General features: G+C 47.0%; 1 protein-coding gene across 1 annotated transcript; it reads left to right on the top strand.

Moving 5' to 3' along the window:
* Positions 1-353: 353 nt before the first annotated feature.
* Positions 354-23410, top strand: LOC121840486. Its single transcript, XM_042304325.1, has 3 exons — positions 354-536; positions 21228-21808; positions 22884-23410. The coding sequence occupies exons 1-3, from the start codon at positions 435-437 to the stop codon at positions 23338-23340; spliced, it is 1140 nt and encodes a 379-aa protein (XP_042160259.1). The 5' UTR covers positions 354-434; the 3' UTR covers positions 23341-23410.
* Positions 23411-26422: the final 3012 nt, after the last annotated feature.

The following is a 26422-nucleotide window of genomic DNA, read 5'->3' as shown; positions in this document are numbered from 1 at the left end:
ACATATTAGATTGACTCGTGGTTGTCTAGATGATGATTCTACATAATGATTTCACTGCCTGCTGTGGAACAGCATTGTCATGGTGTTTCCATCCTACACAAATAGGGCACCCAGCATCTGTGTTTCTTCAGACACTCATTTATTATATTCCTCACGTATTCTTCACCATCTCTGTGCTCTCATTATCCCTCTCTCATTTTCTCTCCTCCCGCCGCCCTCTCTTTCTCATGCCCCTCCCCTTCTCTCTGGATGCTAAGGTCCTCCCCCCGCCCTCTCTTCCTCATGCCCCTCCCCTTCTCTCTGGATGCTAAGCTCCTCCCCCCGCCCTCTCTTTCTCGTGTCCTCCCTCCCTCCTGTGTTCATCTCTCCAGCTCTCAGGGTGACAGTCAGTGTTGGTTTTCTCCTCGTTGGGGCAGCCTCATCTCTCCTGAAGGATGTCGGGCCCTCTGACTAACAGCTCCAGCTTTAGCTCTGTGCTTTTCCTGCTGTCTCTCTCCGTGGTCCTCCTCCTCCCGCCACTGCGGCTGGACGCTAAGGTAAGAAAAGAGAGATGGACTCACAGAGACAGTCCGAGACACGCTAGCATCCCCTCAGCTCATAATCACATCACATAATTCTATTAGATTCTATTGGAATCAGCGACCACCCTTGACACATACATTTATGTATTGTTGGGTTCACAGGAGGTTGGTGGCACCTGAATTGAGGAGGACGGGCTTGTGGTAATGGCTGGAGTGGAATTAGTGGAATGGTATCAAATACATCAAAAAACATGGTTTCCATGTGTTTGATACCATTCCATCCGCTCCGTTCTGGACGTTATTATGAGCCGTCCTCCCTTCACCAGCCTCCTGTGGCTGGGTTATGTTGTTTGAATGCGCTGTTGATCCTTGGAGGCATGTTTTTCTCCATTTGTTGTGTGTCAGGGATGATGAGTCATCAATAAGCGAGCTGATTATTCCGTAGTTGCCATGGTGCCGTGAGGAATCCTTGACACAGAGCTCTGTAAATATTGCAGACATTGCTACATGTTGTTAACTTTTAGGTGTTTTGTTGTTGCATTTTTTGAGTTTTTTTTTTGCTAACCCCTTAGGGGTGATGGTGAAGAAGAAAAAACAGTCAGGCTTATCCGTTCCCCCAGTTTGTCTGTCCGTTCCCCAGTTTGTTTATCCGTTCCCCCAGTTTGTTTATCCGTTCCCCCAGTTTGTTTATCCGTTCCCCCAGTTTGTTTATCCGTTCCCCAGTTTGTTTATCCGTTCCCCCAGTTTGTTTATCCGTTCCCCCAGTTTGTTTATCCGTTCCCCCAGTTTGTTTATCCGCCCCCAGTTTGTTTATCCGTTCCCCCAGTTTGTTTATCCGTTCCCTCAGTTTGTTTATCCGTTCCCTCAGTTTGTTTATCCGTTCCCTCAGATTTTTGATTGGTTCCCTCTTCTCCTTATCTAGGCTACCATTACAGACCCACTTGACCAATAACATTGCAGCCTAAATGTAATTATATTTAGTTAATGAAATGCTTAAAATTGTGATTATTACTGGCAATTCTATCATTTCTAGGTGAACGTATTGTCATCGCAAAATGTTATTTCTTTGTTATGAACATAGAGCCAGAACCACTTTAAACCATCTATCTGTGCCTGGTTGACTACGTCACGCAAGATGTTCATCACACAAGATGTCACACAAGATGTTCATCATGCAAGATGTTCATCACACAAGATGTTCATCACACACGATGTCACACAAGATGTTCATCACACAAGATGTTCATCATGCAAGATGTTCATCACACAAGATGTTCATCACACAAGATGTCACACAAGATGTTCATCACACAAGATGTTCATCACACAAGATGTTCATCACACAAGATGTTCATCACACAAGATGTTCATCACACAAGATGTTCATCACACAAGATGTTCATCACACAAGATGTTCATCACACAAGATGTTCATCACACAAGATGTTCACCACACAAGATGTTCATCACACAAGATGTTAATCACACAAGATGTTCATCACACAAGATGTTCATCACACAAGATGTTCACCTGCCTGATGCAGGGATGAGAGTGCGTCATTGCTCCTGTTAACACCGAAGCCTCTTGGAAATGATACACAGGAAATGCAGATGCCTTTAGTTTCTGCCTCCAGTGAGGGACGTGCACCATTCTAAATAAGAGAAACACGTCCAGGTTTTACTGGACATGGCCCTGTCTTTATGGGGGTAAAACACTGGTGGTGGGGGATGAGAGGCGCACAAACCAGACAACTATTCATGTTTTCCAAGTGGCATGAATCCGAGTTGGCACAAAATGTGACCTATTTGGCTTGCATCGCATAAACATGCATCATTCAGTTACGACTGCTAGTTAGGATCCTGGCTTTTCAGGTTATTGACATTACATTGCCTTATTTAGGGTCTTGCACACTTGTTAACTACATCATCATGTAGATTCTAGAACACCATCTCCCACCAACTACATCATCGTGTAGATTCTAGAACACCATCTCCCACCAACCACATCATCGTGTAGATTCTAGAACACCATCTCCCACCAACTACATCATCATGTAGATTCTAGAAGACCATCTCCCACCAACTACATCATCGTGTAGATTCTAGAACACCATCTCCCACCAACTACATCATCATGTAGATTCTAGAAGACCATCTCCCACCAACTACATCATCGTGTAGATTCTAGAACACCATCTCCCACCAACCACATCATCGTGTAGATTCTAGAAGACCATCTCCCACCAACTACATCATCATGTAGATTCTAGAACACCATCTCCCACCAACCACATCATCGTGTAGATTCTAGAACACCATCTCCCACCAACTACATCATCATGTAGATTCTAGAACACCATCTCCCACCAACCACATCATCGTGTAGATTCTAGAACACCATCTCCCACCAACCACATCATCATGTAGATTCTAGAACACCATCTCCCACCAACCACATCATCGTGTAGATTCTAGAACACCATCTCCCATCAACTACATCATCTGCGGCAGGTAGCCTAGCGGTTAAGAGCGTTGAGCCAGTAGCCGAAAGGTCACCAGTTTGAATCCCTGAGCCCGCAAGGTGGAAAAATCTGCTGTTCTTCTCTTCAGCAATGCAGTTAAACCCCAAACAACTGCTCCCCGGATGCTGATGATTACAGCGTATTATGAAAGATGCTTGGTTTCCATAAACAAATGTAGTTCTCTAGCTAGATAGTTAGCTAGGTAACGTTAGCTACGCTACCTCAGCTTGGTAATACGTGGTTCAATAGAATCAATAGATGGTGCAGCACACAATCTAATTAGCAGAACCTACTGCTGCTGCTGGGAAGAGGAGCTAGCTGCTATGGCAACAGGCTTCTGAGGGTGCAGGCTTTGTCCATCACTGTAAAATACAACACACACACACACACTCACACACACATTATCTCTGTCTCTCTCTCTCTCTGGCTCTGTCGCTCTCTCTCTCTGGCTCTCTCTCTCTCTCTCTCTGTCGCTCTCTCTCTCTCCCTCTCTCTCTCTCTTTCTGTCTCTCCATCCCTCTCTCTCTTTGGCTCTCCACCCCTCTCTCTCTCCCTTTCTCTCTCTGGCTCTCTCTCTCTCTCTGGCTCTCTGTCTCTCCCTTTCTCTCTCTGGCTCTCTCTCTCTCCCTCTCTCTGGCTTTCTCTCTGGCTTTCTGTCCCTCTCTCTCACAATTCAATTCCATTTATTAGCATGGGAAACATATGTTAACATTGCCAAAGCAAGTGTAGTAGATAATATACAAAAGTGAAATAAACAATAAAAATGAACAATGGTGTTTGTTCTCACTGGTTGCCCTTGTCTTGTGGCAACAGGTCCCAAATCTTGCTGCTGTGATGGCACACTATGGAATTTCACCCAGTAGATATGGGAGTTTATCAAAATTGGGTTTCTTTTGGAATTCTGTGTGGATCTGTGTAATCTGAGGGAAATATGTGTCTCTAATATGGTTATACATTTGGGGGGAGGTTAGGAAGTGCAGCTCAGTTTCCACCTCATTTTGTGGGCAGTGTGCACATAGCCTGTCTTCTCTTGACAGTCAGGTCTGCCTACGATGGCCTTTCTCAATAGCAAGGCTATGCTCACTGAGTTAAAGCTTTCCTTAAGTTTGGGTCAGTCACAGTGGTCAGGTTTTCTGCCATTGTGTACTCCCTGTTTAGGGCCAAATAGCATTCTAGTTTGCTCTGTTTTTTTGTTAATTCTTTCCAATGTGTCAAGTAATTATCTTTTTGTTTTCTCATGATTTGGTTGGGTCTAATTGTGCTGCTGTCATGGGGCTCTGTGGGGTTTGTTTGTGTTTGTGAACAGAGCCCCAGGACCAGCTTGCTTAGGGGACTCTTCTCCAGGTTCATCTCTCTGTAGGTGATGGCTTTGTTATGGAAGGTTTGGGAATCACTTCCTTTTAGGTGGTTGTTGAAGTTAACGGATCTTTTGTGGATTTGTATAATTAGCGGGTATCGGCCTAATTTAGCTCTGCATGCATTATTTGATGTTTTAAATTGTACATGGAGGATATTTTAGCAGAATTCTGCATGCAGAGTCTAAATTTGGTGTTTGTTCCATTTGGTGAATTCTTGGTTGGTGAACAGACCCCAGGCCTCACAACCATAAAGGGCAATGGGTTCTAAACTGATTCAATGGGTTCTAAACTGATTCAATGGGTTCTAAACTGATTCAATGGGTTCTAAACGGATTCAATGGGTTCTAAACTGATTCAATGGGTTCTAAACTGATGCAAGTATTTTGTTGAATTTGACCTCTTTTTCTCCCCAACGTCGTGGTTCCAACTGTTAGTAGTTATTATCTTGTCTCATCGCTACAACTCCCTTACGGGCTCAGGAGAGACGAAGGTCGAAAGCCATGTGTCCCCCAAAACACAACCCAACCAAGCCGCACTGCTTCTTAACACAGCGCGCATCCAACCCGGAAGCCATTGTCACCAATGTGTTGGAAGAAACACCGTGCACCTGGCGACCTGGTTAGCGACCTGGTTAGCGACCTGGTTATCGACCTGGTTAGCGTGCACTGCGCCGGCCTGCCACAGGAGTCGCTATTGCGCAATGAGACAAGGATATCCCTGCGGGCCAAACCCTCCCTAACCTGGACAAAACTAGGCCAAAGTCTCTGGTGGCACAGCTAGCACCACGATGCCGTGTTCCCTAGACCACTGCGCCACTCGGGAGGCCCTCTCATTCAAGTATTTTTAGCCAGATCCTAATTGGTATTGTTCGCTTCTGGGTGAAACATGGAACATTGTTATACTCAGCAGTATAGTATCTGAGGGGTGATAGAGACTGGTTTTTACATCAGAAGGTAATGCTTATCTATAGGAGCCAGATGGCTTTGGAATGTGTTGGGTGGACGAGAGGAAGTCACAGGGTTGCCAGAGGGGATACGGGTGGAGGTCGTTGGATTAGGCATCAAGGGGGTTGAGGTCAGGTCAGATCCCCCTTAAGGGAGAAACAATGGTTTATTACCCCATCACTTCCTCTTCCTGTCGAACCATAAAAAATGTAAAAAATTGGAGTATATATACTTGTGGTGGTGGAAACATGTTTTTGTCTGAATGCAGTTGTATTGACCCTCTTGGAAGAAATAAACTGGGCTAAGCTTTCATAATGTCCGTTGAGAATTACAACCAGTATGTCGAATTTTATGTTCCTTTTTTGATGGCATAGAATGCTCGTCCTGCCTTGTTCACAGCTTTGTGGAAGTTACCTGTGGTGCTGATGTTTAGGCCGAGGTATAGTTGTTTGTGTGTTTTGTGTGTTTACTGTCAGGTCTGGCAGAATCTGTGCAGAAGATCTAGTTTCTGCTGTCGGGCCCTCCTTGGTTGGTAACAGAAGCACCAGATCATCAGCAAACAGTAGACATTTGACTTCAGATTCTAGTAAGGTGAGGCCAGGTGCTGCAGACAGTTCTAGTGCCCTCGCCAATTTGTTGATATATGTTGAAGAGGTTGGGGCTTAAGCTGCATCCCTGTCTCACCCCACGGTCCTGTGGGAAGAATTGTGTGTTTTTTGCCAATTTTAACCGCAGACTTGTGGTTTGTGTACATTTATTTCACATGTTTTTCCCTCAACACCACTTTCCATCTATTTGTATAGCAATTTGTATAGCAGACCCTCGTGCCAAATTGAGTCAAAGGCTTTTTTGAAATCAACAAAGCATGAGAAGACTTTGCCTTTGTTTTGGTTTGTTTGTTTGTCAATTAGGGTGTGCAGGGTGAATACATGGTCTGTCATACGATAATTTGGTAAAAAGCCAATTTGACATTTGCTCAGTACATTGTTTTCACTGAGGAAATGTACGAGTCTGCTGTTGATGATAATGCAGAGGATTTTCCCAAGGTTGATGTTGACGCATATCCCACAGTAGTTATTGGGGTCAAATGTGTCACCCCTTTTGTGGATTGAGGTGACCAGTCCTTGGTTCCAAATATTGGGGAAGATGCCAGAGCTAAGGATGATGTTAAAGAGTATAGTGTAGCCAATTGGAATTTGTGGTCTGTATATTTGATCATTTCATTGAGGATACCATCAACACCACAGGCCTTTTTGGGTTGGAGGGTTTTTATTTTGTCCTGTAGTTCATTCAAGAAAATTGGAGAATCCGGTGGGTTCTGGAAGTCTTTAATAGTTGATTCTAACATTTGTATTTGATCATGTATATGTTTGATGCTGTTTGTTCTTTGTTATAGAGCCTAACAGATTGGAGAAGTGGTTTACCCAGACATCTCCATTTTGGATAGATAACTCTTTGTGTTGTTGTTTGTTTAGTGTTTTCCAATTTTCCCAGAAGTGGTTAGAGTCTATGGATTCTTCAATTACATTGAGCTGATATCTGACATGCTGTTCCTTCTTTTTCCGTAGTGTATTTCTGTATTGTTTTAGTGATTCATCATAGTGAAGGCGTAGGTTTTCTGGGTCTCTATGTTTTTGGTTGGACAGGTTTCTCAACTTCTTTCTTAGGTTGTTGCATTCTTCGTTAAACCATTTGTGATGGTTGTTCATTTTCTTCGGTTTTCTGTTTGACATTGTTAGATCTGATTGGGAAGGTGAGAGGTCAAATACACTGTTAAGATTTTCTACTGCCAAGTTTACACCTTCACTATTACAGTGGAACATTTTGTCCAGGAAGTTGTCTTAAAGGGATTGAATTTGTTGTTGCCTAATAGTTTTTTGGAAGGTTTCCAAACTACTTTCCTTCCATCTATAGCATTTCTTAATGATACTCAGTTCCTTTGGCTTTGATGCCTCATGATTGAGTATTGCTCTGTTCAAGTAGAGTGTGATTTTGCTGTGGTCTGATAGGGGTGTCAGTGGGCTGACTGTGAACGCTCTGAGAGACTCTGGGTTGAGGTCTGTGATAAAGTAGTCTACAGTACTACTGCCAAGAGATGAGCTATAGGTGTACCTACTATAGGAGTCCCCTCGAAGCCTACCATTGACTATACCCAGTGTGCGACAGAGCTGCAGGAGTTGTGACCCATTTTTGTTGGTTTTGTTGTCATAGTTGTGTCTCGGGGGGCATATGGGGGAGGGAATGCTGTCACCTCCAGGCAGGTGTTTGTGTGCTGAGGGTGTCAGGTTCTTGTCCGGTTCTGGCATTTAGGTCGCCACAGACTAGTACATGTCCCTGGGCCTGGAAATGATTGATATCCCCCTCTAGGATGGAGAAGCTGTCTTCATTAAAGTATGGGGATTCTAGTGGGGGAATATATGTAGCACACAGGAGGACATTTTTCTCTGTTAAGATCATTTCCTTTTGAGTTTCTAGCCACTTTTAACCACTTTTGAATTTCTAGCCAAATGTAAAATGTTCCTGTTTTGATGTATTTAATGGAGGGAGTTAGGTCTGCTCTATACCAAATTAGCATACCACCTGAGTCCCTTCCTTGTTTCACACCTGGTAGTTTGGTGGATGGGACTACCAGCTCTCTGTAACCTAGAGGGTAACCAGTGGGTCCGTCTCCTCTATACCATGTTTCTTGTAGGATGACAATGTCTGTATTTCCGATTTACTTGATGAAGTCCAGGTTCCTGCTCTTTAGGCCAAAGGCAGATGACCTCAGGCCTTGGATATTCCAGGATGAGATAGCGAAGGCTTTGTTTTCCATAAAGTGTCCAATGTTGTTGGTCGTGTGGTTTGGCCTCAGACCAGTAAGTGTGAGCAGAGCCTGCTGAGCATCTGGTACATGCCATTTGCTTGGGCTAGTGGGGGTTGGGGGTTGGGCCTGCTGAGCATCTGGCACATGCCATTTGCTTGGGCTAGTGGGGGTTGGGCCTGCTGAGCATCTGGTACATGCCATTGTCTTGGGCTAGTGGGGGTTGGGGGTTGGGCCTGCTGAGCATCTGGTACATGCCATTGGCTTGGGTTAGTGTAAGAGTGGGGGTTGGGCCTGCTGAGCGTCTGGTACATGCCATTGGCTTGGGTTAGTGTAAGAGTGGGGGTTGGGCCCGCTGAGCGTCTGGTACATGCCATTGGCTTGGGCTAGTGTAAGAGTGGGGGTTGGGCCTGCTGAGCGTCTGGTACATGCCATTGGCTTGGGCTAGTGTAAGAGTGGGGGTTGGGCCTGCTGAGCGTCTGGTACATGCCATTGGCTTGGGCTAGTGTAAGAGTGGGGGTTGGGCCTGCTGAGCGTCTGGTACATGCCATTGGCTTGGGTTAGTGTAAGAGTGGGGGTTGGGCCTGCTGAGCATCTGGTACATGCCATTGGCTTGGGCTAGTGTAAGAGTGGGGGTTGGGCCTGCTGAGTATCTGGTACATGCCATTGGCTTGGGTTAGTGTAAGAGTGGGGGTTTGGCCTGCTGAGCGTCTGGTACATGCCATTGGCTTGGGTTAGTGTAAGAGTGGGGGTTGGACCTGCTGAGCATCTGGTACATGCCATTGGCTTGGGTTAGTGTAAGAGTGGGGGTTGGGCCTGCTGAGCGTCTGGTACATGCCATTGGCTTGGGTTAGTGTAAGAGTGGGGGTTGGGCCTGCTGAGCGTCTGGTACATGCCATTGGCTTGGGTTAGTGTAAGAGTGGGGGTTGGGCCTGCTGAGCGTCTGGTACATGCCATTGGCTTGGGCTGGTGTAAGAGTGGGGGTTGGGCCTGCTGAGCATCTGGTACATGCCATTGGTTTGGGCTAGTGTAAGAGTGGGGGTTGGGCCTGCTGAGCATCTGGTACATGCCATTGGCTTGGGTTAGTGTAAGAGTGGGGGTTGGGCCTGCTGAGCGTCTGGTACATGCCATTGGCTTGGGCTAGTGTAAGAGTGGGGGTTGGGCCTGTTTGCCTGCTCACTGCCTGGGCATATGTGTGACTTCCATGTTGAGGCCCACTTTGCGGGGGTGGGATGCATTCTGTGGGCAGGAGGGGCATAGGTCTGATCTGAGGGGGCTTATATGGCGTGTGGGCATGGTTGACTTGGGGGGGAGGGGTGTTGATTGGTTGGGGTGTGGGTGTGGATGTGGCTGGTGGTGTTGTGGTCTGGATGTAGGTCCTTTCGGCGTAGGTCTGGGGAGGGGGGCGTCCAGCAGGTCTGGGAGAGTGTCTCGCTGGTCTGGGCGGGGTGGCTATTGATCTGTTGCTCCTGTGTGAAGTGTTGGGGCTGCGTTTGAGAGCGATGTCCTTTAGGGTCCGAGCGAAGGTGGGCACTGCTGCCTTGTAGAGGTGGACCTGGTCATAAAGGCTGTCCAGGGTGGAGTGGTGGGCCAGGAAAACATTTGGTTCTGAGGCACAATCATGGGAAATACTTGCGTTTACCCGCAGTATGGTAGGTAGCAGGGTGGAAGTCTTTTGTGGTAGCAGGGTGGAGATAACCACATATGCGTTGGGTTGCTTTTGTGGTAGCAGGGTGGAGATAACCACATGTGCGTTGGGTTGCTTTTGTGATAGCAGGGTGGAGATAACCACATGTGCGTTGGGTTGCTTTTGTGGTAGCAGGGTGGAGATAACCACATGTGCGTTGGGTTGCTTTTGTGGTAGCAGGGTGGAGATAACCACATGTGCGTTGGGTTGCTTTTGTGGTAGCAGGGTGGAGATAACCACATGTGCGTTGGGTTGCTTTTGTGGTAGCAGGGTGGAGATAACCACATGTGCGTTGGGTTGCTTTGTGGTAGCAGGGTGGAGATAACCACATGTGCATTGGGTTGCTTTTGTGGTAGCAGGGTGGAGATAACCACTTGTTGGGGAAAGTAGATTAAGCTTTTTCAATCACTCCCTTCAGTGCTGTGGCCACCCTTTCCTGCTGTGTTCTCAGGTCGTTTGTGTCTGTGTGTATTATTGTGTGACTGGGTGACCCTAGTTGGACCTCAGACAGAAGGTCTAGGGCGCTATGGGTGTATGGACACCAGAGTTTAGACACACTGTGTTTGGGGAAAAGGGTCTTTCTTGTGTATATTTCCCGTTTGAGTCCATAAGGACATCTACACATCTGTGTCTTGTGTATGTCCTCAGTGGGTGTGGGGGTTGTTCTTGTCTATCAGGGTGGCTGACAGGGAGGGTGCTCAGAGGGGGTGAGATCCCCTGGGCTTGGGGTTCTTAATATGTCTGTCCCGCTGTGATATCGACATGGTCAGGGTCTGGGGTGGGCTGTTCTGCTGGCTTCTCTGTGCGTGTGGCCACCTCTCTAATGGGTTGTTCTCTGTCACACGCCATCCCCATCACCTTCTCCTCCAGCAGTCTGATCCTCTCCTCTCGTGCTCGGTTCTTCTCCTGCTCCTGCTCTTTCTCCTGTTGTAGTTGTCTCACCACTGTCCAGAGTGCAGATATGTCTCTCTCCACCTCCAGCTCTCCGGGTCTGGTTAAGGGGGTGTTGTTGTGCTGGACTGTTGTCTAGGTCTGTGCTGACTGGAGTGTAATCACCTGCTGTTCCAGCTCCACCTGCCTTACCACCAGCTGGGTAAATGTATCCTTCATTTCAATGAGGGAGTAGTACTCTGTGCTGGGAGGTTGACTTTCCGCTGGGGGTGGCTCATCTGTGGGGTATTAAAATAAAAAGGTCTGGTCTGACCCGCTCGGGGTGGGGGTTATCTTTCTCAAGGGAGAGCTTCTCCTGCTGGGCTAATTCTTTGATAAGGTGAAAGTCCAGCTGAAACTGTTTGGGGTTGCCCTGTACCAATACTGTTCCAGACTTACAGAGGTTTATATTAGCTGACTCAGAGTCCTCGTTGTCTAGTATCCTGAGTTGCCACCCCTCGGTGACACCCCACCTCTTAACAGAGGGGTAGTGTGCTAATATAGCACTGTGCCATGCTAGGGGATGGTTTGTGTGGAAGATGAGGAAGATGAGGTTGCTGATGTTCCCATTTTTATAATAGTCAGCAAAAAGTGTCTCTTGATTTCGCATAATGAGCTTTATTTTGTGATCATTTCGTGTGTTATCATTCATTACATACACAAGGTACTGTATTTTAATTAACTCTGAACAGCAGGAGGGAGCATCTAAGGCCTCTCCATTTGGTTGGGGTAGACTGTGCGACTCTCCTGCCTCCTCTCCTCTCCTGACACGTCAGGGCTAATTGAAGCTGTATCAAGCTTTAGCAGCCTTAATTTAGCACCATAATAAAGTAATGAAATGTATTTTTCTTCTTGGCTTTTGGAAATAAAATATAGCTTCAGCCTGAACATTACTCACTCAGTCCCAGGTTGGACAGTGTTTTCAGGTTTCTGATGTTTTCCAGAGTGTTTCCTGTATAGTGGTGGAATAATCATCTTTGGTAGTTGTAAGCCTTCCAGGTGATTCCGTAATTCAGTCCATAATCAGGTTGTAGATTTTGAGTTTTGATTTGGAGTGAATGTTATGTTGTAAAGGGTAGCATCCTGTAAATGTTCCTGACAAAAAAATCTAATTTTATCCAACTCTAAATCTATCTTTTTTAAGAACATACTGAAAAATGCAGGAGCTCATCTGCTCATGACCTCTCCTCTCTATCTCTTTCTGTCTCTCTGGCTCTCTCTCTTTCTCACTGGCTCCATGTTGTCCCCTTCTTGGCTCCATGTCTCTCTCTCCAACTCTCTGGTTCCATGTCTGTCTCTCCAACTCTCTTGGCTCCATGTCTCTCTCTCTATTGGCTCTCTGTCTCTCTCTCTCTGGCTCTCTGTCCCTCTCTCTCTCTCTCTCTCTCTCTTTCTCTGGCTCTCTGTCTCTCTCTCTGGCTCTCTGTCCCTCTCTCTCTGGATCTCTGTCCCTCTCTCTCTGCCCCTCTCTCTCTGGCTCTCTGTCCCCCTCTCTCTCTCTCTCTTTCTCTGGATGTGTAGATGCCTTTAAAGATGTGTAGATATCTTTAAAGATGTGTAGATGTCTTCAAAGTTGTGTAGATGTGTAGATGTCTTTAAAGATGTGTAGATGTCTTTAAATATGTGTAGATGCCTTTAAAGATGTGTAGATATCTTTAAAGATGTGTAGATGTCTTTAAAGATGTGTAGATGTCTTTAAAGATGTGTAGATGTCTTTAAAGATGTGTAGATGTCTTCAAAGTTGTGTAGATGTGTAGATGTCTTTAAAGATGTGTAGATGTCTTTAAAGATGTGTAGATGTCTTCAAAGATGTGTAGATGTGTAGATGTCTTCAAAGATGTGTAGATGTCTTCAAAGTTGTGTAGATGTTTTTAAAATAATATATTATGTGGCAAAAAGACAAGTGGGGGACATTTTTCATGAATTTGAGTCACCCAAGAGATTGATTGGCTAGTAGCTAGGGACATTTTGAAGGAGAGTGTAATATGAAGGAGATGCTATTGGAAGGGAAGTATTGCTGTATAAGATGTAACCAGAACAGCCCGTAGTGCAGAATGTTTCTGTAGCGTGAGTCAGCATGATGTAGATAATAATAATAATAATAATAATAATAATAATAATAATAATAATAATAATATTACATTTTATTTGTAATGTGTATTTTTTTTAAAGTGCTACAAGAATAAAACATCAAATCACTTAAAAACACATAACGGCACGTAAAGACACGACTAGAGACAAATCAGATGAGACATATATACAGTGTTAGGATTATAATGGTTTTAGAGAAGTCACTACAGTGTTAGGATTATAATGGATTAGAGAGAAGTCAGTACAGTGTTAGGATTATAATGGATAGAGAGAAATCAGTACAGTGTTAGGATTATAATGGGTAGAGAGAAGTCAGTACAGTGTTAGGATTATAATGGTTTTAGAGAAGTCACTACAGTGTTAGGATTATAATGGATAGAGAGACGTCAGTACAGTGTTAGGATTATAATGGATTAGAGAGAAGTCAGTACAGTGTTAGGATTATAATGGATAGAGAGAAATCAGTACAGTGTTAGGATTATAATGGGTAGAGAGAAGTCAGTACAGTGTTAGGATTATAATGGTTTTAGAGAAGTCACTACAGTGTTAGGATTATAATGGAAAGAGAGAAGTCAGTACAGTGTTAGGATTATAATGGATAGAGAGAAGTCAGTACAGTGTTAGGATTATAATGGATTAGAGAGAAGTCAGTACAGTGTTAGGATTATAATGGATAGAGAGAAGTCAGTACAGTGTTAGGATTATAATGGATAGAGAGAAGTCACTACAGTGTTAGGATTATAATGGTTTTAGAGAAGTCACTACAGTGTTAGGATTATAATGGATTAGAGAGAAGTCAGTACAGTGTTAGGATTATAATGGATAGAGAGAAGTCACTACAGTGTTAGGATTATAATGGATTAGAGAGAAGTCAGTACAGTGTTAGGATTATAATGGATTAGAGAGAAGTCAGTACAGTGTTAGGATTATAATGGATAGAGAGAAGTCAGTACAGTGTTAGGATTATAATGGGTAGAGAGAAGTCAGTACAGTGTTAGGATTATAATGGATTAGAGAGAAGTCAGTACAGTGTTAGGATTATAATGGATTAGAGAGAAGTCAGTACAGTGTTAGGATTATAATGGATTAGAGAGAAGTCAGTACAGTGTTAGGATTATAATGGATAGAGAGAAGTCAGTACAGTGTTAGGATTATAATGGATAGAGAGAAGTCAGTACAGTGTTAGGATTATAATGGATAGAGAGAAGTCACTACAGTGTTAGGATTATAATGGATAGAGAGAAGTCAGTACAGTGTTAGGATTATAATGGATAGAGAGAAGTCACTACAGTGTTAGGATTATAATGGATAGAGAGAAGTCACTACAGTGTTAGGATTATAATGGATAGAGAGAAGTCAGTACAGTGTTAGGATTATAATGGATAGAGAGAAATCAGTACAGTGTTAGGATTATAATGGATAGAGAGAAGTCAGTACAGTGTTAGGATTATAATGGATAGAGAGAAATCAGTACAGTGTTAGGATTATAATGGGTAGAGAGAAGTCAGTACAGTGTTAGGCTTGTACTCCACAAGCCCCTCGAAACAGGTAGGTCTCATACCTGGTTTTAAAACTATCAATGCTATCGGCAGCTCCGACATGAAGTGCCAGGGTATTCCAAAGGCAAGGGGCAGCAGAGACACTGTCTGCCCATGGTGCAAAGCCTGATGTTGGGGACCATCAGGATGCCCAAGGTCGGAGGAGCATAGGAAGCGGACCGGGTAGTGGGGCTGGAGGAGCTTTGAGAGGTAGGAGGGTGCAGTCATGTAGGGCCTTGAGGGTGAGCACACACCCTGGATAGGACACTAGTCTATCGCAGGTCCTTAGCCCCTCTCCATCCATTACAGTCTGAAGGACCATCAGAAGGGAAGTGTTCCAGTCTGAAGGACTGTCAGAAGGGAGGTGTTTCAGTCTGAAGGATCATCAGAAGGGAAGTGTTTCAGTCTGAAGGACCATCAGAAGATCAGAAGGGAAGTGTTTCAGTCTGAAAGACCATCAGAAGGGAGGTGTTCCAGTCTGAAGGACCGTCAGAAGGGAAGTGTTCCAGTCTGAAGGACTGTCAGAAGGGAAGTGTTCCAGTCTGAAGGACTGTCTAAAGGGAAGTGTTCTGGTCTCAAAGACCATCTCAGCCCACTCTCTCTGCTCTCATATCAACATCTTGCTAATTGTGTTTTGCATAACAACGACAAAAGGAGTTGGACAAACAGATCTTGGACCAGGTTAATATGAACAACAATCAGAACAAATAGAAGTTGTGCAGTATGAAGGGTCATCAGAATACGGGGTAATTGATGTGTACATTTAGGCAGGGGTAGAGTGACTAGGCAACAGGATAGATAAGAGACGGTAGCAGTGGCATATGTGATGAGTCAAAAGACTTGGTACAAAGTGGGTTCAGTGAAGATACAGGAGTCTGGGTACCTCTTTGGCTAACTATTTAGCAGTCTTATGGCGTGTGGGGTTGAAGCTGTTTAGGGTCCTCTTGGTTCCAGTTTTAGTGCATCGATACCGCTAGCCATGCAGTAGCAGAGAGAAACAGTCAATGACTTGGGTGGCTGGAGTATTTGAACATGTTTAAGGCCTTCCTCTGATTCCTGCTATAGGGGTCCTGGATGGCAGGGAGCTTGGCCCCAGTGATGTCTTTGCCTACCACCATCGTGTTGTCAGAAAACGTAATGATGGTGTTGGAGTTGTACGCGGTCGTGGGTAAATAGGAAGTACAGGAGGGGACTGAGCACGAACCCCTGAGGGGCTCCCGTGTTGAGGATCAGCGTGGCGGATGTGTTGTTGCCTACCCTCACCACCTGGGGGGTGGCCCGTCAGGAAGTCCAGGATCTAGATGCAGAGGGAGGAGTTTATTCCCAGGGTCCTTAGCTTGGTGATGAGCTTCGTGGGCACTATGGTGTTGAACGCTGAGTTGTAGTCTATGAACAACATTCTTACATACGTCATCTGTAGATCAGTTGAGGAGGTATGTGAATTAGAGTGGGTCCAGGGTTTTTGGGATAATGTTGACGTAACCACGACAAGCCTTCAAAAGCATTTCATGTCTACAGATGTGAATGGTCATTTAGACAGGTTACCTTGTCGTTTATGGGCACTGGGACTATGATGGACTCCTAGGTATTACAGACAGGGTCAGGGAGTGGTTGAAATTGTCAGTGAAGACACTTACAAGCTGATCAGCGCATGTTCTAAGTATGCATCCTGTTAATCCATCTGGCCCCGCGACCTTGTGAATGTTAAGCTTTTTAAAGGTGTTACTCACAGCTACGGAGAGCGAGATCACACGGTCGTCCTGAACAGCTGGTGTTCTCATGGTTCATTGTTGTTTGCCTTTGCTGAGCAAAGAAAACATTGAACTTTTCTGGTAGGCTTACGTCACTGGACAGTTTGCGGCTGGGTTTCCCTTTGTAATCTGTGATACCACATCCGACGAGCGTCAGAGCCGGTGTGGTACGATTCGATCTCAGTCCTGTATTGATGATTTGCCTGTTTTAATGGCTCATTGGATGTCGTAGCAGGATTTCTTATAAGCGTCTGGATTATAGTGTCCCTTCTCCTTGAAAGCGGCAGCTCTAGCCTTTACCTCAGTGTGGTTGTCCGGTCACTGTGGAGACAACGTCGACGATGCACTTATTAATGAAGCCAGTGATTGATGTGGTCCTCAGTTGTTATCAGATGAATCCCGGAACATATTCCAGTCTGTGTGAAACAGTCCTGTAGCTTAGCAACCGCTTCATCGGACCACTTCTGTATTAAGCGCGTCACTGGTACTTCCTGTTTGACTTTTTGCATGTAAGCAGGATTCAGGAGGATAGAGTTATGGTCAGATTTGCCAAATGGAGGGCGAGGGAGAGTCTTGTATGTGTTTCTGGTTTTGTAGTAAAAGTAAAAAATGATGTTATTATGGATTTCAGTTTTCCTGCATTAAAATCACTGGCCACCTCTGGATGAGTGTTTTCCTGTTTGCTAATGGCCAAATACAGCTCGCTGAGTATCGTCTTACTGCCGACATCGGTTTCTAGTGGTAAATAGAAAGCTACGACAAATCTTGAAAAATAGTCTGCAGCTTATCGTGAGGCATGGTCTGCAGTATGGTCTGCAGCTTATCATGAGGTATGGTCTGCAGTATGGTCTGCAGCTTATCATGAGGCATGGTCTGCAGTATGGTCTGCAGCTTATCATGAGGCATGGTCTGCAGTATGGTCTGCAGCTTATCATGAGGCATGGTCTGCAGTATGGTCTGCAGCTTATCATGAGGTATGGTCTGCAGTATGGTCTGCAGCTTTACATGAGGCATGGTCTGCAGTATGGTCTGCAGCTTATCATGAGGTATGGTTTGCAGCTTATCATGAAGTATGGTCTGCAGCTTATCGTGAGGTATGGTCTGCAGTATGGTCTGCAGTGTATCATGAGGTATGGTCTGCAGCGTATCATGAGGTATGGTCTGCAGTGTATCATGAGGTATGGTCTGCAGCTTATCATGAGGTATGGTCTGCAGTATGGTCTGCAGTGTATCATGAGGTATGGTCTGCAGTGTATCATGAGGTATGGTCTGCAGTGTATCATGAGGTATGGTCTGCAGCATATCATGAGGTATGGTCTGCAGTGTATCATGAGGTATGGTCTGCAGCTTATCGTGAGGTATGGTCTGCAGTATGGTCTGCAGTGTATCATGAGGTATGGTCTGCAGTGTATCATGAGGTATGGTCTGCAGTGTATCATGAGGTATGGTCTGCAGTATGGTCTGCAGTGTATCATGAGGTATGGTCTGTATGACACTTCCTTAACATTAGAGATCGTGCACCAGCTTCTATTAAAAAAACAAAAACACCTCCTCCCTTAAACTGCCATCTGGTCTCCACGATGCATGGAGAAGCCCACCAGATTATACAGTACCAGTCAAAAGTTTGGACACACCTACTCATTCTTGGGTTTTTCCTTATTTGTCTATTTTCTACATTGTAGTATAATAGTGAAGACATCAACACTATGAAATAACACATATGGCATCATGTAGTAACCAACAAAATGTTAAACAAATCAAAATATGTTTTATATTTGAGCTTCTTAAAAGTAGCCACCCTTTGCCTTGATGACAGCTTTGCACCCTCTTGGCGTTCTCTCAACCAGATTCATCCCTTCGCCTTAAAAAACACACACAAAAAACTTCAGCGCCATCAAAAATCACAGACTCAGACCTCACAATGCAGCAGCAGCACTGTGAGTCATAACACAAACTCTGTGAGTCATAACACTAATGCCATCACAGTCGTATTTCTGGCAACACTATCTGACTCATTCAGTACATACAGACCCCAGGGCCCTGGCTGGATGAAACACACCTAACCAATCTGGTCAGATCTTTTAACCACCTGTCTGGGCAATCAAACTACGTCTTCTCCCAGCCAACCAATCAAACCACGTCAAACCTTTATTCATTATTAACCACCTAGCTAGCCAATCAAATCTCCTCGGAGTCATAGGTAACCCTAGGTTGAATCCATAATCACTGGACAATGTAATGGATGTTATTAAAACATACAGCACTTTCCATCAGGTCTCAGAAGTCCGCTTTACATTTTATAGGGGTGACTCACCTCAATCCTAATAAATCTGTACTAATAAATAATTCAATTAAAATCTATACTAGTGTAGCCACCGACAACCCTAACATAGATCATACCACCTGCTTTACAACCAACAGAAACAGCATTTTAAACACTTTTAGGAAGAAATAGCGTGATCATTTGTCTACAGAAGAACATTCTGTGCGAGATCAAGGATGATGGGTAAGGTTTTATAAATCACAGGAGAACGTTCTGGAGCCCTAGTGCTGTAGTCAGCAGATCCTGAGTTATGAAAACAGTCCTGGCTGGCAGTTTCTCCTAAGGAAGAGAGGAGAGGATGATAGATAGAGGTTGGGGAGGTGGGAACTTCTGAGACCCCGATCCAGCCTCACCCTGGGGTTGGACTCTGATCCAGCCTCACCCTGGGGTTGGACTCTGATCCAGCTTCACCCTGGGGTTGGACTCTGATCCAGTCTCACCCTGGGGTTGGACTCTGATCCAGCCTCACCCTGGGGTTGGACTCTGATCCAGTCTCACCCTGGGGTTGGACTCTGATCCAGCCTCACCCTGGGGTTGGACTCTGATCCAGTCTCACCCTGGGGTTAGACTCTGATCCAGCCTCACCCTGGGGTTGGACTCTGATCCAGTCTCACCCTGGGGTTGGATTCTGATCCAGTCTCACCCTGGGGAGTGTGTGTGTGTGTGTGTGTGTGTGTGTGTGTGTGTGTGTGTGTGTGTGTGTGTGTGTGTGTGTGTGTGTGTGTGTGTGTGTGTGTGTGTGTGTGTGTGTGTGTGTGTGTGTGTGTGTGAATAAGGACAGCACTGACCCCACACTCCTCTGACTCACTCTACAAATGAAAGGATGTGTGTGGGAGAAGTGAGGATTGTACAGGAGGAGAGGAGGAGAGGAGAGAGAGAAGGAGGGGTGGAGGAGAGGGAGGAGAGAGAGGAGGAGAGGAGGAGAGGGAGGAGAGGAGGAGGAGAGGAGGAGGGGAGGACAGGACAGGCAATAAGAGGAGAGAAGGAGGGGTGGAGGAGAGGAGGAGGAGAGGAGGAGGGGGAGGACAGGACAGGCAATAAGAGGAGAGAAGGAGGGGTGGAGGAGAGGAGGAGGAGAGGAGGAGGGAGGACAGGACAGGCAATAAGCGGAGAGAAGGAGGGGTGGAGGAGAGGAGGAGGAGAGGAGGAGGGGAGGACAGGACAGGCAATAAGAGGAGAGAAGGAGGGGTGGAGGAGAGGAGGAGGAGGAGGAGGAGAGAAGGAGGGGTGGAGGAGAGGAGGAGGAGAGGAGGGGAGGACAGGACAGGACAGGCAATAAGAGGAGAGAAGGAGGGGTGGAGGAGAGAAGGAGGGGAGGAGGAGGGGGGAGGAGAGTAAAGGAGTGGAAGATGGGGGAGGGGAGGAAGAGAGGAGATGAGGCGGAGGAGAGGAGAGGAGGGTAAAGGAGGAGGAGGGGTGGAAGAGAGGAGATGAGGCGGAGGAGAGGAGAGGAGGGTAAAGGAGGAGGAGGGGTGGAAGAGAGGAGGGGGATAGGGGTGGAGAGTTGGATAGGAAAAGAGGAGAGGAAGGGAGTGGCGATGGGAAAAGCTAGTTTAAAGCCTGTCATTAAAGTGAGAGCTCTTCTCCCACACGTAGTTTGACCTCTCAAACGGTTTCTATCCTCAAGGGTCGTTCCTGGTTAAATAAAGGTTAAACAAAAAAGCTACTGAGCAAATGCTATATGTCACTGTCTTATTGTCAACATATATGATTACGTTTAACGACAATAGCATATTTATTAGCGTTAGCATTAGCCACCTAGCTAACGTTAGCCAGAACAAATTGGAATTCGTAACATATCATACGTTTTTCAAATTCGTTAACATTTTGTACAAAGTGAAATTCGTAAGATATTGTACGAAATGGATGATGGACATGAATACAAATGAATAGACACATTCTTAGAGAGAGAAAAGACTTCCAAAACAGTTCTTTGGCTGTCCCCATAGAAGAACCTTTTTCGGTTCCAGGTAGAGAACCCTTTTCGGTTCCACGTAGAACCCTTTGTGGAAAGTGTTCCACATTAAATCCTAAAGAGTTCTACATGGAACCAAAAAGGGTTCTTCAAAGTGAAATAGATAATAAACAGAAGTGAAATAAACAACCAAAATTAACAGTAAACATTACACTCACAAATGTTCCACCGGAATAGAGACATTTAAAATGTCATATTATATGGTTACAGTACACAAGATAAAATAAATAAGTATAACTATGGGTTGTATTTACAATGGTGTTTGTTCTTCACTGGTTGCCCTTTAATTGTGGCAACAGGTCACACATCTTGCTGCTGTGATGGCACACTGTGGAATTTCACCCAGTAGATATGTATCTCTAATATGGTCATCATTGGGCAGGAGGTTAGGAAGTGCAGCTCAGTTTCCACCTCATTTTGTGGGCGGAGTGCACAAGTAATTATCTTTTTGTTTTCTCGTGATTCGGTTTGGTCTAATTTTGTGACTGTCATGGGGCTCTTTTGGGGTCTGTTTGTTTGTGAACAGAGCTCCAGGACCAGACCTCACAACCATAAAGGGCAGAGAGTTCTACAACTGATTCAAGTATTTTTACCCAAATCCTGTCGAATTTCATGTTCCTTTTGATGGCATAGAAGGCCCTTCTTGCCTTGTCTCTCTCCCTCTCTCTTTCTTTCTCTCTCTTTCTCTGGAAGAGCTGTATAGAGCTGTGTTTAACCTGCCGTCTCTCTCTCTCTCTCTCTCTCTCTCTCTCTCTCTCTCTCTCTCTCTCTCTCTCTCTCTTAGTCATTGTCTGCTGCCCGTGGCGTGGAGGTACACGGTCTGGACGCCACAGGAGGCGGGGTTAGGCGTCTCCGCAGAGACCTCCGTGATTCGCTGCCGTACGAGGCCGGGATGATGTCCTATCCTGGGGAGTCGGCTGACGTCCTAACCCGGCGGGGGGGTAACGAGCTGCTCTATCAACCAGAGGAGTGGAGGGGGCAGGGCTTAGGACAGGCTCTGCAGCAATTGGTGGAGAACGACCAGAGGCGGGAGCAAGAAACAGCATACTTGGCCGGGTTGCTCCGCCTCCTCAGTGAAGTCGATGTCCAGGGGCCCGGAGAGGAGGGAGGTGAGGAGATCCAGGGGCCAGGGGACTTCCAGGTGCCCTATCCCCCAGACTACGATGAGACAGAGCAGGGGATGAGAATGGAAAAGCCCCAGGCTGCAGCTCCATGGCAGGGCCTACTGGACCCCCAGCTCACCCAGGCTCTGCTCAACAGATACAGGCAGGAGAGGCTGCAGCAGCAGGCCGGGTTACCAGGACTACCAGCCGCCATCAACAGGCTTGAAACAGGCAGCCAGGACCGAGACGAAGAGGCTCTGAGGTAAGGAGAGAGAGAACAGAGAGCGAATGGAGAGAGAGATGGGGGCAGAGAGTGAGGAGAGAGGGGTGAGGGGGCAGAGAGAGAGAGGAAGAGGACAGAGAGAGGGGGCAGAGAGAGAGAGGAGAGAGGGGGCAGAAGAGAGAGAGAGGAGAGAGGGGCAGAGAGAGAGAGAGAGAGAGGAGAGAGATGGGGCAGAGAGTGAGGAGAGAGGGGTGGGGGGACAGAGAGAGAGAGAGAGGAAGAGGAGAGGGGGGCAGCGAGAGAGAGGAAGAGAGGAGAGAGAGATGGGGCAGAGAGAGAGAGGAAGAGATGAGAGAGAGGGGGGGCAGAGAGAGAGAGGAAGAGATGAGAGAGAGGGGGCAGAGAGAGAGAGAAAGAGGAGAGAGAGAGAGGGGGGCAGAGAGAGAGAGGAAGAGATGAGAGAGAGAGAGGGGGCAGAGAGAGAGGAAGAGATGAGAGAGAGAGAGGGGGCAGAGAGAGAGAGGAAGAGATGAGAGAGAGAGGAAGAGAGGAGAGGGAGACAGGGGCAGAGAGAGAGAGGAAGAGAGGAGAGAGAGAGAGAAAGAGATGAGAGAGAGACGGGGCAGAGAGAGAGAGGTAGAGAGGAGAGAGAGACGGGGGCAGAGAGAGAGAGGTAGAGAGGAGAGAGAGACAGGGGCAGAGAGAGAGAGGAAGAGATGAGAGAGAGACGCGGGCAGAGAGAGAGAGGAAGAGAGGAGAGAGAGACAGGGGCAGAGAGAGAGGAAGAGAGGAGAGAGAGACAGGGGCAGAGAGAGAGAGGAAGAGAGGAGAGAGAGAGACAGGGGCAGAGAGAGAGAGAGGAAGAGAGGAGAGAGAGACAGGGGCAGAGAGAGAGAGGAAGAGAGGAGAGAGAGAGGGGGGCAGAGAGAGAGAGGAAGAGAGGAGAGAGAGACAGGGGCAGAGAGAGAGAGAAAGAGATGAGAGAGAGAGAGAGGGCGTAAAGAAAAAAAACTACATTGTGTAGTTAGTGAATATACAGTAGCTAGCAGGGTATAATGTTTCCGTTGTAAAATGTAAAACGTTGTTCATGTGTTCTTCATGCTCCCTGCTCTAGATACCTGGTATCTAAGGTCCTTTCCAACATCAGTCCCACCAAGCCCCAGGGTTCATCAGGCCGCAGGGCAAGGAGAGACCTGGTGTCTGTGTCTGGAGGTGGTGGAAGGGTCAGAGCTTCCTCCAGCCCAGTTCTCCACAGGTCCCGTCGCTCCCTCGACTCCCCTCCCTCCCCTTCCTTAAACCGGGAGCACTCTGTGGGGCTGCTGAGAGTCAAGAGGCTGGGGGACATGGAAGGGGTGGTGGTAGAGGGGCCTGGTGGGCCGGGGGGAGAGAGGGAGGGCCACAGGACCCCCGACCACATGGTGGAGCTTCAGAGAATGAAGAGGATCGACAACGAACTGCAGCCCCAGCCTGGTGGGAGACCCAGCCGCAGAAGACGAGCCCTGAACTACGACCCCATAACCTATGACCCCGAGCTGCTAATCCAACACATTCTACACTACCTGCCACAGTAGAGAGGGAGAGTTGGAGAGGGAGACAGATGGAGAGACAGAGATGGAGAGAGGGAGAGAGAGAGAGAGAGAGAGAGAGAGAGAGAGAGAGAGAGAGAGAGAGAGAGAGAGAGAGACAGATGGAGAGACAGAGATGGAGAGAGAGAGAGAGAGAAAGACAGATGGAGAGACAGAGATGGGGAGACAGAGAGAGAAAGAGAGAGACAGAGATGGGGAGACAGAGATGGGGAGACAGAGAGAGAGAGAGATGAATAACCTAATGCTTATAAACAGTGTATAAAAAATGTAGCTTCAATCAAAGTGTTCTGATATCATTATTTGACTTGAGTTGTTTGGAAAGTGAAGAATAGAATAGACCAAATAAGAAGTGTCACAACACAAAGTAATCTTTCCCTGTTGTATTCGTGGAATACCACAACACCAGGCGTCAGACATGGCTACGTTTCTACGGTGACAAGAATTGGTTATAGTGATGCGTTAATGTGTCAAATGTAAAGGTTTATAGCCCTCTAATAAGAAATAATGCAGCTCAGTAGTGCTATAATATTATTTATTTTTCTAATATAGTCCGGCAAGAAATGTTGTGATTTCATTCAAAATGTGCATTTTAATTGTTGTGCTGCAGATGTTAGGCTCCTTTCCCGATTTATCCTCTCTGTTTTGTACAGTAGAGATAGGTTCCTCTGATTTATCCTCTCTGTTTTGTACAGTAGAGATAGGTTCCTCTGATTTATCCTCTCTGTTTTGCACAGTAGAGACAGGAAGAGGTATGCACAAGGGTCACGCCTGACCCAACACGTTGAATACCTTTATCGCGGCATTGCCTGTCAATCGTCAAGACAACGGTACACTTACCATGGTACTTGTTATTTGAAGTATGGTTGCTAATGAGATGACTCTCTCTCTCTCTCTTTGTGAATTTCTCTGTGATCGATAGGAAAGGTTCAGTCTTAAGTCTGCAGAACTGATGGGAATGGATATATGTTATCACTAACTCATCCTGATTGTGTTGCTTTGGCAACTCTTCTTGGCTCGCTACCATGGCTACAGCATCTCTAATAACATATCCTAGCTTTGCTACTGTGTCTTGTTTCGGATAGTCGTTCTTCAGATATACTTCTCTCCCACTTCTGCTTTGCCAGTGGGTTAAGGTACAGTACTGCCCATGAAAAAGACACTGTATACTGGATGTGAAACTGACAACTCCACACCCCGCCTCCCCCCAACCTTCCCTCCCTCCACACCCCGCCTCCCCCAACCTTCCCTCCCTCTGAAACCCCTCCTCCCCAAGCCTTCCTTCCCTCCACACCCCGCCTCCCCCAACTTTCCCTCCCTCTGAAACCCCTCCTCCCCAAGCCTTCCTTCCCTCCACACCCCGCCTCCCCCAACTTTCCCTCCCTCTGAAACCCCTCCTCCCCAAGCCTTCCTTCCCTCCACACCCCGCCTCCCCCAACCTTCCCTCCCTCTGAAACCCCGCCTCCCCCAACCTTCCCTCCCTCTGAAACCCCGCCTCCCCCAACCTTCCCTCCCTCTGAAACCCCTCCTCCCCCAACCTTCCCTCTGAAACCCCGCCTCCCCCAACCTTCCCTCCCTCTGAAACCCCTCCTCCCCAAGCCTTCCCTCCCTCTGAAACCCCGCCTCCCCCAACCTTCCCTCCCTCTGAAACCCCTCCTCCCCCAGCCTTCCTTCCCTCCCTCCACACCCCACCTCCCCCAGCCTTCCCTCCCTCCACACCCCACCTCTCCCCAGCCTTCCCCCTCCACACCCCACCTCCCCCAGCCTTCCCTCCCTCCACACCCCACCTCCCCCAGCCTTCCCTCCCTCCACACCCCACCTCCCCCAGCCTTCCCTCCCTCCACACCTCACCTCCCCCAGCCTTCCCTCCCTCCACACCCCACCTCCCCCAGCCTTCCTTCCCTCCCTCCACACCCCACCTCCCCCAGCCTTCCCTCCCTCCACACCTCACCTCCCCCAGCCTTCCCTCCCTCCACACCCCACCTCCCCCAGCCTTCCCTCCCTCCACACCCCACCTCCCCCAGCCTTCCCTCCCTCCACACCCCACCTCCCCCAGCCTTCCCTCCCTCCACACCCCACCTCCCCCAGCCTTCCTTCCCTCCCTCCACACCTCACCTCCCCCCAGCCTTCCCTCCCTCCACACCCCACCTCCCCCAGCCTTCCTTCCCTCCCTCCACACCCCACCTCCCCCAGCCTTCCCTCCCTCCACACCTCACCTCCCCCAGCCTTCCCTCCCTCCACACCCCACCTCCCCCAGCCTTCCCTCCCTCCACACCCCACCTCCCGCCAGCCTTCCCTCCCTCCACACCTCACCTCCCCCCAGCCTTCCCTCTCTTAGTCTTTCTCATGACTTACTATGTTTGTGGAGATTAACTGTGTTTCCGATTATTGTTGTGGCTTTGCCAATTTGTGCTATTAAAAATCTTGTACAAAAATGCATATCTGGTGCACTATATTTTATCGCAAAAGTGGATCACAGTAATAAAATTCTATGTGAAAACATGATTTCTCTGTCTATTGCTTTCCGGGGTCAAATAAGTTTGAATATTGAATGTTGCAGAACAGACAACACAAAAACAAATGTAGTATGTGTCCCACATTTCCTGTTTACTGTAAACAGGACTAGATTAAGACATTAATGCTGATTCAATGCTGTAGAAATGTTTTGGTCCCTTCCCCCAGATCTGTGCCTCGACACAATCCTGTCTCGGCGCTCTACCGACAATTCCTTCAACTTCATGTCTTGGTTTTTGCTCTGACATGCACTGTCAACTGTGGGACCTTTATATAGACAGGTGTGTGCCTTTCCAAATCATGTCCAATCAATTGAATTTACCACAGGTGGAATCCCATCAAGAAACATCTCAAGGATGATCAATGGAAACAGGATGCACCTGTGCTCATTTTCGAGTCTCATAGCAAAAGGTCTGAATACTTAAGTAAATAAGGTATCCGTTTTTTCATTTTAATACATTCGCCAAAATTTCCAAAACGCTGTTTTCACTTTGTCATGATGGGGTATTGTGTGTAGATTCATGAGGGGACATTTTTGTTTAATCCATTTTAGAAT

The sequence above is a fragment of the Oncorhynchus tshawytscha genome, linkage group LG22 (genome assembly GCF_018296145.1).
Source record: "Oncorhynchus tshawytscha isolate Ot180627B linkage group LG22, Otsh_v2.0, whole genome shotgun sequence".
Lineage (NCBI taxonomy): Eukaryota > Metazoa > Chordata > Actinopteri > Salmoniformes > Salmonidae > Oncorhynchus > Oncorhynchus tshawytscha.
The sequence above is the reverse complement of the archived record's forward strand: the minus strand, read 5'-3'. Positions and strand labels throughout refer to the sequence as shown.

Coding starts and splice junctions, on each gene's coding strand:
- LOC121840486 (XM_042304325.1), top strand. CDS start 435: ATGTCGGGCCCTCTGACTAACAGCTCCAGCTTTAGCTCTGTGCTTTTC. Junction 537..21,227: donor CACTGCGGCTGGACGCTAAG/GTAAGAAAAGAG, acceptor TCTCTCTCTTAG/TCATTGTCTGCTGCCCGTGG. Junction 21,809..22,883: donor CGAGACGAAGAGGCTCTGAG/GTAAGGAGAGAG, acceptor TCCCTGCTCTAG/ATACCTGGTATCTAAGGTCC.